General features: G+C 35.7%; 3 protein-coding genes across 7 annotated transcripts in view; 2 read left to right on the top strand and 1 right to left on the bottom strand.

Annotated features, from left to right (window-relative positions):
• Nucleotides 1-1136: 1136 nt before the first annotated feature.
• On the top strand, nucleotides 1137-4460 carry LOC113503528 (pre-mRNA-splicing factor RBM22). The gene is made up of 7 exons (XM_026885555.1): nucleotides 1137-1394; nucleotides 1472-1525; nucleotides 1643-2136; nucleotides 2403-2576; nucleotides 2935-3077; nucleotides 3427-3539; nucleotides 3839-4460. Exons 1-7 carry the CDS (start codon nucleotides 1341-1343, stop codon nucleotides 4070-4072), a joined length of 1266 nt encoding a protein of 421 aa, XP_026741356.1. The 5' UTR covers nucleotides 1137-1340; the 3' UTR covers nucleotides 4073-4460.
• Nucleotides 4461-4606: 146 nt separating this feature from the next.
• LOC113503529 (secretory carrier-associated membrane protein 1) lies at nucleotides 4607-11991 on the bottom strand. Of its 4 annotated transcripts, none has more exons than XM_026885556.1 (9): nucleotides 11771-11991; nucleotides 11592-11693; nucleotides 11238-11378; nucleotides 10594-10602; nucleotides 9499-9703; nucleotides 8351-8609; nucleotides 7926-8043; nucleotides 6628-6776; nucleotides 4607-6278 (listed from the first exon to the last, which is right to left on the bottom strand). In XM_026885556.1, exons 1-9 carry the CDS (start codon nucleotides 11825-11827, stop codon nucleotides 6269-6271), a joined length of 1050 nt encoding a protein of 349 aa, XP_026741357.1. In that variant the 5' UTR covers nucleotides 11828-11991; the 3' UTR covers nucleotides 4607-6268. The 4 variants fall into 4 exon arrangements, with proteins under 4 accessions (XP_026741357.1, XP_026741358.1, XP_026741359.1 ...); XM_026885557.1 differs by having other exon boundaries at nucleotides 6612-6776; XM_026885558.1 differs by lacking the exon at nucleotides 10594-10602.
• Nucleotides 11992-12439: 448 nt separating this feature from the next.
• The window catches only part of LOC113503527 (furin-like protease 2), a 198642-nt gene continuing 198082 nt past the window's right edge, over nucleotides 12440-12999 (top strand). For both annotated transcript variants that reach the window (XM_026885554.1, XM_026885553.1), the window contains exon 1: nucleotides 12440-12715. The gene's annotated coding sequence lies outside the window, so the exon portion shown is untranslated. The remainder of the gene's footprint in view (nucleotides 12716-12999) is intronic.

Here is a 12999-nt window from a genome sequence, read left to right on the forward strand (position 1 = left end):
ACATGTCCTCACACATTATAACACAATATAACATACCTTATGTTATTATTGCTCTAGAGTAAAAGTAAAAAGCAAGAAAAAATAATCACCGAAACCGGTGATTATTATTATCAAACACTCGTTAGATTTTTAATGGGCTTCATATCAATTTTTTTCAAGGAACTGGTATAGAAAATGTCATCTGCAGTTGGAAAACGGTGATAGTCGGATGCAGTTGGCACAACGCATTAAAATTTCTTAAGGCGTAACTTCATGGATCACGCGACTAAATTTTTAAATTTCATGTGATAATTGTAAAATAATTGTGTGTAATGACAAAATATGGTCGCAGGAAAGGTAGCGACAAAGCTGAAAATGTTGAGCTACGGCCTTTGCAGTCGCTCGTTTGCAGTGACAAATCTGGTCATTTGATATGTAGGTAGCTTAGATTATATACCTATCTAAGGTAGGTAGCACACAAAGCTCAAAATGTTGAACTTTGTCACCGGTAAAAAAAAAGATCATAGGTAATTAATACACTATAGAATAGAGAAAAGAAAAGAAAAAATTAAGCGGTCGAGACAAGTCGATGTAAGTTATATAAAAGTGGTGCTGCAAACGGTCCCTAAATTAATTCCCGAATCGGACAAGGTAAATGCTTTAAAACATTTCATAAAATATTATTATAAGACGAACACAATGAACGTTTAAGCCATAATTTTGTTTCTTCATTGTAAAGTTTTATGAAGTTTAAAATGTACATAAGTAACTTTAAAAAAATCACACTTGTTTCTACATAATTGCCAGTTCACAATTAGATTATAGATATAAATGTTTTGTTTTTCGGGAAATTTAAAATGGGGTCGCTCGACCAGATTGTCGCTGCAAACGAGCGACTGCATGAAGGAGCGACTTTTCGAGTCGTGGGAAATTTAAAAATGGGGTCACGTAAACGAGTGACGAGCGATAGCGTGCGATTACGCCTTTAGATAAAGTAATTCTATATCAATGTTTAGTATGGGCTTAGATCCCGCTGCTTTCCCATCCGGGAAGAAAAAAAAAATCAATGTTCAGTATTGAACTTTATTGAACAATCGTTTGTCTTTACCCTGTCTATTTCATATTGTCGATGCTTTGATATGTCTATGATCTTTCTATGATCTATCATCATAAATCCAAAATGGCGTCACTTTTGACGTTATTCTGAATTTCTTGTTGGCGTTGTTGATTATTATTTTAGTCAATTAATTGTTCTTTTAGGTAGACAATATTGTCTATTCATATATTAACGACTCAGCATAACTTCAGTCATATATGTACATTTTCAGCATAGTGTAAGTAGTTCAAATTAACGAATTACCATGGCTGTTTCAAAATCAACAAACACGTACAATCGTCAAAATTGGGAAGATTCGGTAAGAGAGCATTGAAAAATAATTTTAATTTCTATCCTATGAATTTTAGTGACTTGACAGAAGTTTTTCTTTTACAGGATTTCCCTATTTTATGTCAGACATGTCTTGGAGATAACCCCTATATTCGTATGGTAAGTACCATCTAATTGTCTTGGAGTATGAAATGAGACCTAAGTATTTATTTTGTAAATTATTGAAAATGTTTACTATCACGTCAGAAACACTCATGTTTTATAAAAATATTTCAGACCAAGGAAAAATATGGTAAAGAGTGCAAAATATGTGCCAGACCCTTCACCGTATTTCGATGGTGTCCTGGAGCAAGAATGCGTTTCAAGAAGACGGAAATATGTCAGACTTGTTCTAAACTTAAGAACGTATGTCAAACGTGCCTTTTGGATCTCGAATACGGGTTACCAATTCAAGTTAGAGATGCTGCACTTAAAATACAAGATGACCTACCTCGTAATGAAGTGAATAAAGAATATTATATTCAGAATTTGGATAGCCAAATGTCTAAGTTTGATGCTACCCAACCTAGTAATTCTGCATTAAAATCTAAAGGTGCTTCTGACTTGCTGTTACGTTTAGCTAGATCAGCTCCTTACTATAAAAGAAACAGACCACATGTGTGCTCCTTCTGGGTGAAAGGTGAATGTAGACGCGGTGAAGAGTGTCCATATCGGCATGAGAAACCAACTGACCCTGATGATCCTCTGGCGGACCAAAACATCAAGGACCGGTAAGCTCTTTGACTGCTTGATTATAGCAATAAATTGAGCATAAAGTTATCCAATTTATTCTCCAGTGTTTTTCTACAAGAACCACAATTTAAGACTATTGTTATGATTAGCTATTCTAGTAGCCACTTGACTTTTGTTTAGGCCAGGTGTTTTTTTATATAGGCTGTTCCCACTGCTGGGCAAAGGCCTCCCACTTTCTCTTTGAAACCTGTCTATCCTTTGCAATTTCTGGCCACTTACTTTTATTTGTTTCATAATTTTTCAGTTACTATGGTGTGAATGACCCTGTGGCGGAGAAGTTGATGCGCCGTGCAGCCGCCATGCCTGCACTGCCTCCCCCTGAAGATAAGACTGTCACAACATTGTACATCGGCAACCTGCCCGATAATATAAGTGAAGATGAACTCAGAGGTCATTTCTACCAGTATGGTGAAATAAGGTAAATTAATTTTGAGATTCCCTACTGTTTTGATGTATGTATGGATTTGGAGCATCATAATATCCTGTCTGCTGATTTATTAAGAAAAAATATATATAACAAATGTGTATAACTTACTGATTCTATGCATTACTCTAAATACTTGTATATGAAGAGGGTATAGGCAACCACCCATGCATAATGAAATCCACTCCATATTATAAATACCCTATGTCACAATCCACAAAATAAGAAACATTATTTGTCAGATTGAATTTTTTTTCTGTTTGAACTTATGTGAACTAGTGGTTTCCTAATAAATGATCTCATTATCATATGATTAATTCATAGCAACAAGTAACTAATGTGTTTGTTTCAGATCTTTGACCCTAGTGCCTAGAGCACAATGTGCCTTTGTACAATATACAACTAGGAGTGCTGCAGAACATGCTGCTGACAAGACTTTCAACAGACTAGTTATATCAGGAAAGAGGCTTACTATCAAATGGGGCAAATCACAAGGTCAGTTCAATTTTATCCTTCTATTATTAAACATGCAAAAGTTTGTAAGTATGGATGGATGTTTGTTACTCGTCATTTGAAAACCACTGAACGGATTTAGACGAAATATGGTAAAATAACACATAAAATAGGATTCACATAGGATAGTTTTTATCCCGACTTTATATTTCCGTCATGGTGTGGTATCAATATCGATTTGTAGCTAATGGAGGTCCTGGCAACAGCTGGTACTTAAATATTCCATGATAGGATTTTTAAGAATGTTATTATGGCTATTAAAATTTCATGTGTTTATTTCCTGGATTTGAATCATTTTAGGATAGAACGTACATAATTATACTGCTTACAGGTCGCCAAGGTGCCAACGAGAAGAACGAAATGGCGCCTGCACTGGAGCCTGTCCCTGGACTGCCAGGCACACTCCCACCGCCACCTGCGTATCTGCATCCATTCCCACCACAGGTTGGTAGTATTTTAAATTTTATAATTTAGTCTCTGTTTTTCAATTGACTTCATATTGGACAGACAATCAATACTTGGTATTTTTTGTCTGAATTTACAAAAATAGTGGTGTTGTTATAATACTTGTAGTTTTTGGAGTTGCAAAGACACATCTTACTCTCACTTATCTGAAACATGGGCGGAACGTGATTTTTTTTAAATAGTGCCTTTTACAATCTACATACTTATATACAAATGATGGTTCCTGTTTCTTTTTTGTTTATTGACGAATATAAATTCTTGATTGATGCCTCCTACAGATGCCTCCACCTCCAAACCGTCCGAACGACTTCTTCAACCTGCACCACTACGGCGGCGGCGGCTGGCCGGCGTGGGGCGGCGGCGTGGCCGGCCTGCCCGGGGTGCCGGGCGTGGCGGGCGTGGCGGCCGCGCCCGGCGTGCCGCCGCCGCCCGCGCCGCTGACGCTGCACTACCCCAGCCAGGACCCGGCCCGCCTCGGCGCGCACGCACACGCCAACCAGCCGCAGACATAGTGCCAACCAACACACACCACTCGCTAACGCTCCCGAACTTAAAGCAATATTTGTATGCCTTTCCATGGCCACTAAATGGACTGTTTTAGATGACGATGGCACTATTTCAGTTGTTCACAAACTAAAATATGCATTGGTGGCTTTTACTGAAACAGCAAGAACCTAAACAGTCCCAAAAGGTCAAGTCAGTGTAAATACAACACCAATACAGAGACTGTATTTTACATATAATGTGATTGTACATGGGATGTTCATAAACCCTGTTTACACCACACTATTTTATGAAGTTCTGTGTGATGCGTGCATCTAGGTTTTAAGTGGTAATCTGTTATGTTAATACTAGGAAAAATTGTGAACATTTTCTAATTAAAATTACTATTGTACAAAATGGTCTATTTCTGTTAATCTTCTTATTTGAATGAATTAACTTAATAAATAATTGATACGGTATCAATACGATATCGGCGCAACGAAATAATGATAAGTAATGAAGAGATGTACAATTATATAGATACGCAAAAATAAAACGCTAAATTCTGAAACTATATTTATTATTAATTATAAGTGTATAACATGACTTAATCGTTACAAAACAGTTAAACATTTAGATAAATCTACGCGCCTTCGCTTACCATTTATCTGGGGTAAGGACGGTCTGGTAAATAATTTACAATATGCTAGGCCCAGATTATACATAACATACCTACGTATTGTTCGCGCCCCGATAATGGGCGCAGTCACGTATTAGTTTGTTTAGATACAATTTTGTAAGCGGTCTATTTGTTTAGTCAATTTTCCAAAGCTGTTTAGTCCAATGACTAGTTAATAGTATGCTTATATGTTTACCAACTTACACTATTTTATTTTATACAACGATAAATACTAAAGTCGAAGTCTTGTGCATCTAATAGATAGTCTCAACGCGGGGCAAGAGAGTCACACTTGAAAATACTAACGATTAAGTAAATGGTCCAAATACACCCATTTAATTAGCGACGTTACATGAAACTTTAATTTCCATAAATTTTAAAAGATATCAAATATTTATATTACACATTTAATTTCAAGTTTAAATATTAATAAAAAGGGGGTATTTACACTTTCTTGGAATGTTTACTCAAGGAAAACTAAACGGTAGGTTACTTGAAGGGAAGCAACTAACAAACAGTAACAGCAAACGATAAAATTTAATTTCACTCAATTTAGAGTTTATAATAAGGGAATATAAGTTCCGTGTCATATTTTCTAAGCAATAAATAACGCATTTATTAACTATTTGTAACTAAATAAAAACAGCTTTAAAGTCGTCACCGAACAATTATAACCCTGGCAAATCCTAAATGTGTGAAGACTCCAGATTTTTGTAGGTATGTAGGTCTTAAAGCATTTGTAAGCTCATGTCGATTTGAATAATCGTTACAGCTAGCAAATAAACTATATCGTGGCATATTATATCTTAATTTGATAAACATCATATTATTATTATATTAAAATACTCAAATGCTGTCCAATAAGTACAGTGCGACAGAAAATAGAGGTGAAAAAGGTTAAATTTAGATTTAATAATATTACAACAGTAAAAATTCAGCAGCACACACCTCGCTTACATAAAAAAAAAAAAAACTATTATTGTTGGTACATATTGACTTGGTGAATCTCTTCTCTATTGTGTGTAGCACTATACCTGGTATCCTAATATTTGTAACGCCAATACTTGAAATAAATAAGTTCAAATATTTTTTTATTACATTTACACAGCCATATTTTATTTTGGCCGTTAAATATGACCTACCACTTTAACTCGAGGATGCACAAGAGCTGAGGAAAGTATGCTTCGTGCATCACCGTCTCAAAGCGAACAGAATAGGAAATGGTGTTTAAGATGAAGTAATAATCAAGCATACAACACAATCACATCACATATGATATATTTTCTATGTTAAGTAATTGATTATGCGAGTAATCGTTAGTGACGAGAACATTTTCTATTACCTCAAATTATCATGAAATTTGATCATCATTGAGGTAAAATGCATGTACAGAACGCGATAGATACAACAATAATTCGCGTAAAGTTTTTGTCGAGAAAAATATGTAAACATTGCATTAATATCAGTATAAGCGCTAACGATATCTTGATTGATGATGGTATTGCGTATTTTCCCGATGTGCACATTCAGTGACTCTTTTATTCAACTAGTCGCGTCTGTAAACAGAAAATATTTAGTTAACATACATTAACTAAGTGCAATTATCAAAAATAATGTCAAGTTACACACAAGTGTTTTTTTATCAAATCAGAAAACTCATGCTTTTTTCATGCTGTTTCAATACTTAAAACATCATTGTCGTGAAGCAGACAGGTCTTATAAATATAACCTATTTATAAGACCTGTCTGCTCACACATTCACTACCCAAGGAGAAAACTGAGATGCGATGATGTGCTTCACAAAGCCTTTTTTAAGGTGTACAGGTTACTATACACAGCCTCATAGTCAGTAAGCACATGGAATAAAGACAAGAACAAGACTAACTTACTCATGCCATTTAATACCGGTTAGCGTTGGCGATCTGCGCGTTGACGGCGGCGGCGGCGGCGCTGGAGGCGGCGGTCTGCACGTGCTGGTTGCGCAGGATCTCCGTCGTGAACTCCGCCTGCGCCTTGGCCAGCGACGCGCCCGTCGACCGGTAGATACGGTGCACCTGGCTCACGGGAACAACCATTAATGCGGACACATTGTTCTGAACCCAAAGTAGGTTCCTAAAGCACTTGTGTTATGGAACGAAGGTACCACAAACACCCAGACCCGACACATTATAGAAATGTGATATTTTACATTGACCCGACCGGGGATCGAACCCGGGACCACAAAGCTAGCTACACCTTGAAACCGGTGCGTACGCCACTCGACCACGGACCACGTCATTAATTAATTTCATTTATTTTGTATAGTAACACAATGTTTGAGCATTACTTGAATATTGGATATTGTTAAGAATGTTAGGGTTGCGTTTAACTTTGGGTTTCTTTTGTCATTGTTACTATGCTTGAAAGGCAATTAATTTGGGCTACCAATCTCGACCTTGTGGACGGGAATAACAAATAGGAATAAGGATTATATTTTGAATATTTTAGATTGTTCGTCAAACCCATATCAATCCCTTATTTATGCTTTAAATAATCGATATGGTATGTGATTAATTCATCCCGCGAAAGATAGAATGCTAAAAAAAGATTGAGCGTTAAGACGGCAAGTGTTGTTACGAAATTCTTATTTCCAATATTGAATTAATTCCATTAACAGATTAGATTATAATATCGCGCACACGCTCATACATATGTATCAGATTTTTTTATCACATATTTAAATGGAAATTAAAACAAGGATATCAGATTCTTCATACTAAAATACAAAGTTAAAAGCCGCCACACGAGTGAGTGGTATTATCATCACACAAGATCCGGTTGCAAATTAAAGTGTAACTAACAAAACATATAATATTGTAAATTTGATTCTGGACAGTTTCATGCTTCTATGCCGTTAGTTACAATACAATAGCCTGCGCGTCTAGCAATGTATAGTAACTTGTTCCGTATTGTCTCACCTTCTAAATCAAGTAGTATAAGTCTGCCTTTGCCCGCTCTGTTATCTGTGCTATGACTGACAAGCTCGCACGGGCAAGCAAGCTAGAAAAGCCGGGTCAGCAGACGTGAAGAACGAGCATACATTTTAACCAACCGCATAATATTATCGTAGTTATTGCCGCGATGTACTGTAATATTGCGGAAACCCCTCCCTACTTCATCAGGGATACCACTGATTATGAAAACTCAGCTTTATTATAACATACCTTGGCAATTAACATAACATCAGCTACAACACATGTGATGAATCCTATGGTGACCAGCAATGTGATGATGCCAACTGCGACGTTCGTCTTGAAAGCACCGATGCTGGTGATAAGGCCGCTGTAATAAGGAAATCATGTTTATTGATAACATATGTTATAGAAAACCAGTATCACTTATCACCAGAAACGAGATTTTTAACGTTAATAATATTGTTTATATATAACAAGTTTTAGCAACATGTTAATTTTAATATACCATCCTCAAAAGTACATTATACATCGAACTTTAGTAAAGAAGTTGCTGACTTATGTCATTCATCCCGCACAGGGACATTCAGACCGACAGTAATTTCAATTATAGTTATGATTGACTTTCAAAATCGTATAAAATGTAATAAAAATACACCAAATACTTATCAACTCACCAAGAACCTCCACCGCTGAATCCAACCGACTGGACTACGGTTATGATAATTTGGAACAGGAATATAAAGAAGAAGACCATGAAGTTGAATGAGGAGTCGCTCCTGAACGCCTTATATATCGGTCGGTACCAGCAGACGAAGCTGAAGGGCGTCAGCAGTATGAAGTACAGGATCGAGAGGCCGAACGTCGTGAAGCCGTTGCCGGCGAACATCAGAGACATCGCGCCGATTATGTTCAGCGAAAGAACGAGAGCGTGGACTGGAAATTAAACAAGCTATTTAGGAAAAACAACTACTCGATTCTCTATAGACAGAGAATAATCTAATTAAGTATCCAAGGTCAATTCAAAAGTTACAAACATTACTTTGCACATACTAAAATAGATCAGACCAAAAATGTACATACACACTAGAAAAAAAACCTTGAACCTGCAGTCGAGAAACTAAGAATGGTAACTATCCTGTCTCATTTTGAAAGTACTTAAACCTAAAGTTGTCTACTAGCAGGTCTACAATTTTTTTTTGGGAACTTAAATAATCAATTTTCTAACCATAAATGATAACAAACCAAGAGCTAATTTCTACGTTTTTCTACAGTCAGCAACTTAGGTAGAAGATAGCTACTTCATTTTATACTTAGTCAGGCAGATACATCGAATCGATTATATATTACAGTCATTGACTAATCCACTGCTGTGTAAACACTTCTACAGCAAGACATTTAATATTGATCACAATTTACATATAAATTCTATACATATTTACAAGTAGGTAGTTTTAAAACTCGCGTGTTGACAAGAACATTATATGGAACACGAGATGTGATATCACACTTGTAATCCATTCATCTGATTGTTTGTGAATGCAGTTTAGATTAGATATACTCATACATTCATACATACGCCTAAATATAGACGAACTTCTACAGAATCATAATTGCAAATATCTACAATGTATTAAATGCTTATAATATACTACATGCATAAGTTTGAAATAAATATCAGCCTTCTAACACAGTTAGATAGAAATGAACATAAACACGGTTCTTCTTGTTTATAACATACATATTGATTTACTTTTATAATAAAACTTTAAATGCAAAGTAATAAAGTAAGTAATGTCATTGTAATAAAATAAAGTAAACTTACACATCCATAAATGGTACAGGTGTCGCACGATCCTCTGGAACTCTAGCGGTATGTCAACATTGATGTCTTGGTAGAAGCACGGCTGTATGGGACAGAATGCAGGCAAAGGCGGCCAGTTATTCCGCCTGCCGGCCGAGCCAGCCCGCAGCTCCGCTTCTCTCCGAGCTAACTCCTCAGCTTTCCTTTCTAACTCCTCCTGTCTTCTCTGTAGACCAGCCATGGTGGTTATGTTAGTAAATGCTCGTGAGATGTAAAGACTGAGTTCAAGAATTGATAAAAGCGGAAATTTACACCTACACATGCAATTTGCTATAATACGAGAAGTACTGAGTATCTGTGGGTGTTTCTTACAAGTTTACTGCAGTACTTTCTTGAGGTCTTCTAACATGTGTTTAGTTTTATGTTTGAGAGTAAAATTTGGGCAAAAATTGTCATACATCTGACGAAATTCTAAAAGGTGATGATTCAATGAGTTCTTATAAATGTATTTTTTATAATATGTAGTAAGGAGGCAAAAGACAATGCAGATTTAACCTTAGATTATTTATTGATCTGATAACCAAGCAAACAAAAGATAGTAGATTATAAATTGATATTGCTAGTTATACAATAGTTCAATCACTTTAAAGGTACAACCACGCATTAAGGTTATGAGTGTGAAGTAAATTTGTGACATGGTGTTGTTGTTTGTGTAGGTATAATACTAAACTACTGCCAATTATTTTTCTCTTTTAATGTATAATGGTTGATAATGTGCTCTATTATCCCCAAATAAAATAGACAAGGTCAGGAACAAAGGAAAGAGTCTAAATGACCTGCATCAACAATTTAAAGACGAAATGTAAAAGTGAAACTACAAATCTACTTCAAGTAGTGGAACAAATCAATTTTAAGAAAACCTAGTACAGGCTAATTAATAGGCTTAACATAATATAGTGTATTTTATTCCATGACTAATAAAAGCAACTATGTTTTTAAAGCTATGAAGAATAATCCATTGAAAATGGCATTAACTAGTCATACTGATAAATTGATAATATTAATGATAAAAACTGATAATACAAATAATGATTCATAATGTTAACAAGTGTTTACCTTTAGCTCCTTTTGTGCGTTTGGAAAAAGCAAAGTGCATATTAGTTGACATGCATACAAATCAATAAACATGTGCATGTGTTAGCTACATTGTATTTTTATTTCAATTCAAGTGCTGTAAAAATCTGTTCCATATACAGGCAATTGAATTTTATGGACTATCATTTTCAGTTTTATTTATTGGTACTGGAATAGTGGTAGTTTAACAAGACCAAAAGCTACAACTGTTCATGGGCTTCAAATTAAAAAGAAACTACATTATCTATGTTTCATTTCGGAATATTAATGAAGATTTTGTTAGTCGTGAACACGAAATATTTGAGCAATATTATGTTTGGAGAATACACACAACTGACATGAGATAAAACTTTTAGACATGACTGTAAACAGATGTGGCCATTTCAGGGTCAATAATTAGTATACTGGCAATTGTACATAATTTTATACACCTAAATAATTACATAAAATTTTAAATGTTCAATTTCTTTAATTTGTAGTTATGTTAACCGAGTATTTTAATAAATATCTACTTAGAATCTGATTACATTCCATTAGACCCAGAAATGGTAATAACCTGTGCTATAAATAGTAGCATGTTCCATTAAAATGTTTTTATAAGAATCAACTAAGTGTGAGACAGGTACCTGAAAGTCAGCAGTGGTAAAGTTTTGAGGTGGTTGAGCCTGCGGCTGTGGTTGGGCAGGCCGCACATACTGCCCACTGGCTGGAGGTGACACAGCCTGCATGATAGCAGGCTGTGTCGGCTGTTGGGGTGGCTGCTGGACCTGTATATGCAGCATATAACATATTAATAATATTGGACACAAGCTTCACCTGGTTAAACCTAATGTAAAAGATAAAGAAAGGCAAATTAACCTATTGCACTAGTTATTGAAAAAAAAAACAAGTTAATTAGTTCATTCTGATATCTAACAAAGATGCCGTTATATGTATCGACATATTTACTATCATACTAATGACTAATATGAACAAATTACCGTAGCTTGATTTGCATTTTGTTGCCCGTCAAAGGGATTATAATCGTCGAGACCGCGTGTTGCGTTATTTGTACTCCTTGCAACTTGCTGCACCGCTGGATCCTGAACCAAATCAACAATATATTACGATGAAAAGTATAAAAACAATATATTTTTCGTTTTAGCTAAAGGCTACATACTGCAAATGGGTTGTCTATGGTTGGGTCACTAAACGGATTATCCTCAAATTTCGACATTTTTGCGAACTTATTTACGCCACTTTAAAGTTTATTAAGTACTATAAACACAAAGGAAAGTTTTCTGTACTCCGAAATATATATTTTTAGCACAAAAATAGAGATAACAGTCAACCGAAATGACAGATTGCTGATGACGACGAAGATGACAGATGTTCCTTCAGGGTTGCTAGTCTTGTGCACAAAATTTACCATTATTATACGTTAGCGACTACAGTATATCAAAGCATTGTATAGTTGGTTTCGGTATTATTCCCACTTTAAAGGATATAATTATTACGACAAAATAACTAATTGAAATAATATGTAACGCATACCCATAACTTACATTAACTCATTCACAATAGCATTTTCTAATGGTGTTTATCTTTAGGATTTGGTTTACCGAAACTTGAGGGAATGATGTCATTATACATTTTCTGAAATTCCTAAAGCTGCAGATTCTAGGCAAAAAGTGTCTATCATCCATGTGGGCTGTTCTTCCTAACTTTAGGAATGAATGAAGCAAATACTTTTTACTTAACCTTGCTGAGAAAAATGTTTTTGCATAATTTTCATGCCTGAATGTTGGTAAGAAGAAGGCGAAAGTGGTTTTGCAGTTGGCAACTGCAAAACAAGTGTCAGTTTATTGGATGATTCTGTCAAAGTAGGTAGCTGTTTACGTTTTGTATCGTTATTTTGCGATCGTTTTGCACAACTTTTGTTATATCTTATTGTTTTTATGATAACGCTTTATCCCTACGTCTTTATGGTGAAATATAAATGTGATATTTCTTTATGTTTTATGAACAATGTCAGATGTCAAGAGGTGAATAGTCTGTGTTTTGTGTTCTAACGTGTGAGTGACAGTTTTTATATTGTTTGGGATTTGGAGCGATAAACATATCGGTGAGTATTTCCTCTTTTATTCATGTACAAAGTACTCGTAAACATAGAAATGTTTCAGGTGTTACGTGGACACCAGTATACGGCTGTAGTTTGGTTGTTTAAGTGATTGACCGAATGTGGTAGTGTTCGAAGACTTGCGTAATGTAACTGTAGTAATTAGATTGCTGGTGGTACATTCGGGTAGTCTCTGTGCTAGCTAGGCATGTACCAAGGCGCAAGGCGCGTGCGCCAGCTGATGCAGGCGAGTAGGCGCGCGCGCACCCTGCGCACGCAGCGAAAGTTGT

Source organism: Trichoplusia ni, chromosome 19 (genome assembly GCF_003590095.1).
Source record: "Trichoplusia ni isolate ovarian cell line Hi5 chromosome 19, tn1, whole genome shotgun sequence".
In the NCBI taxonomy this organism is placed as follows: domain Eukaryota; kingdom Metazoa; phylum Arthropoda; class Insecta; order Lepidoptera; family Noctuidae; genus Trichoplusia; species Trichoplusia ni.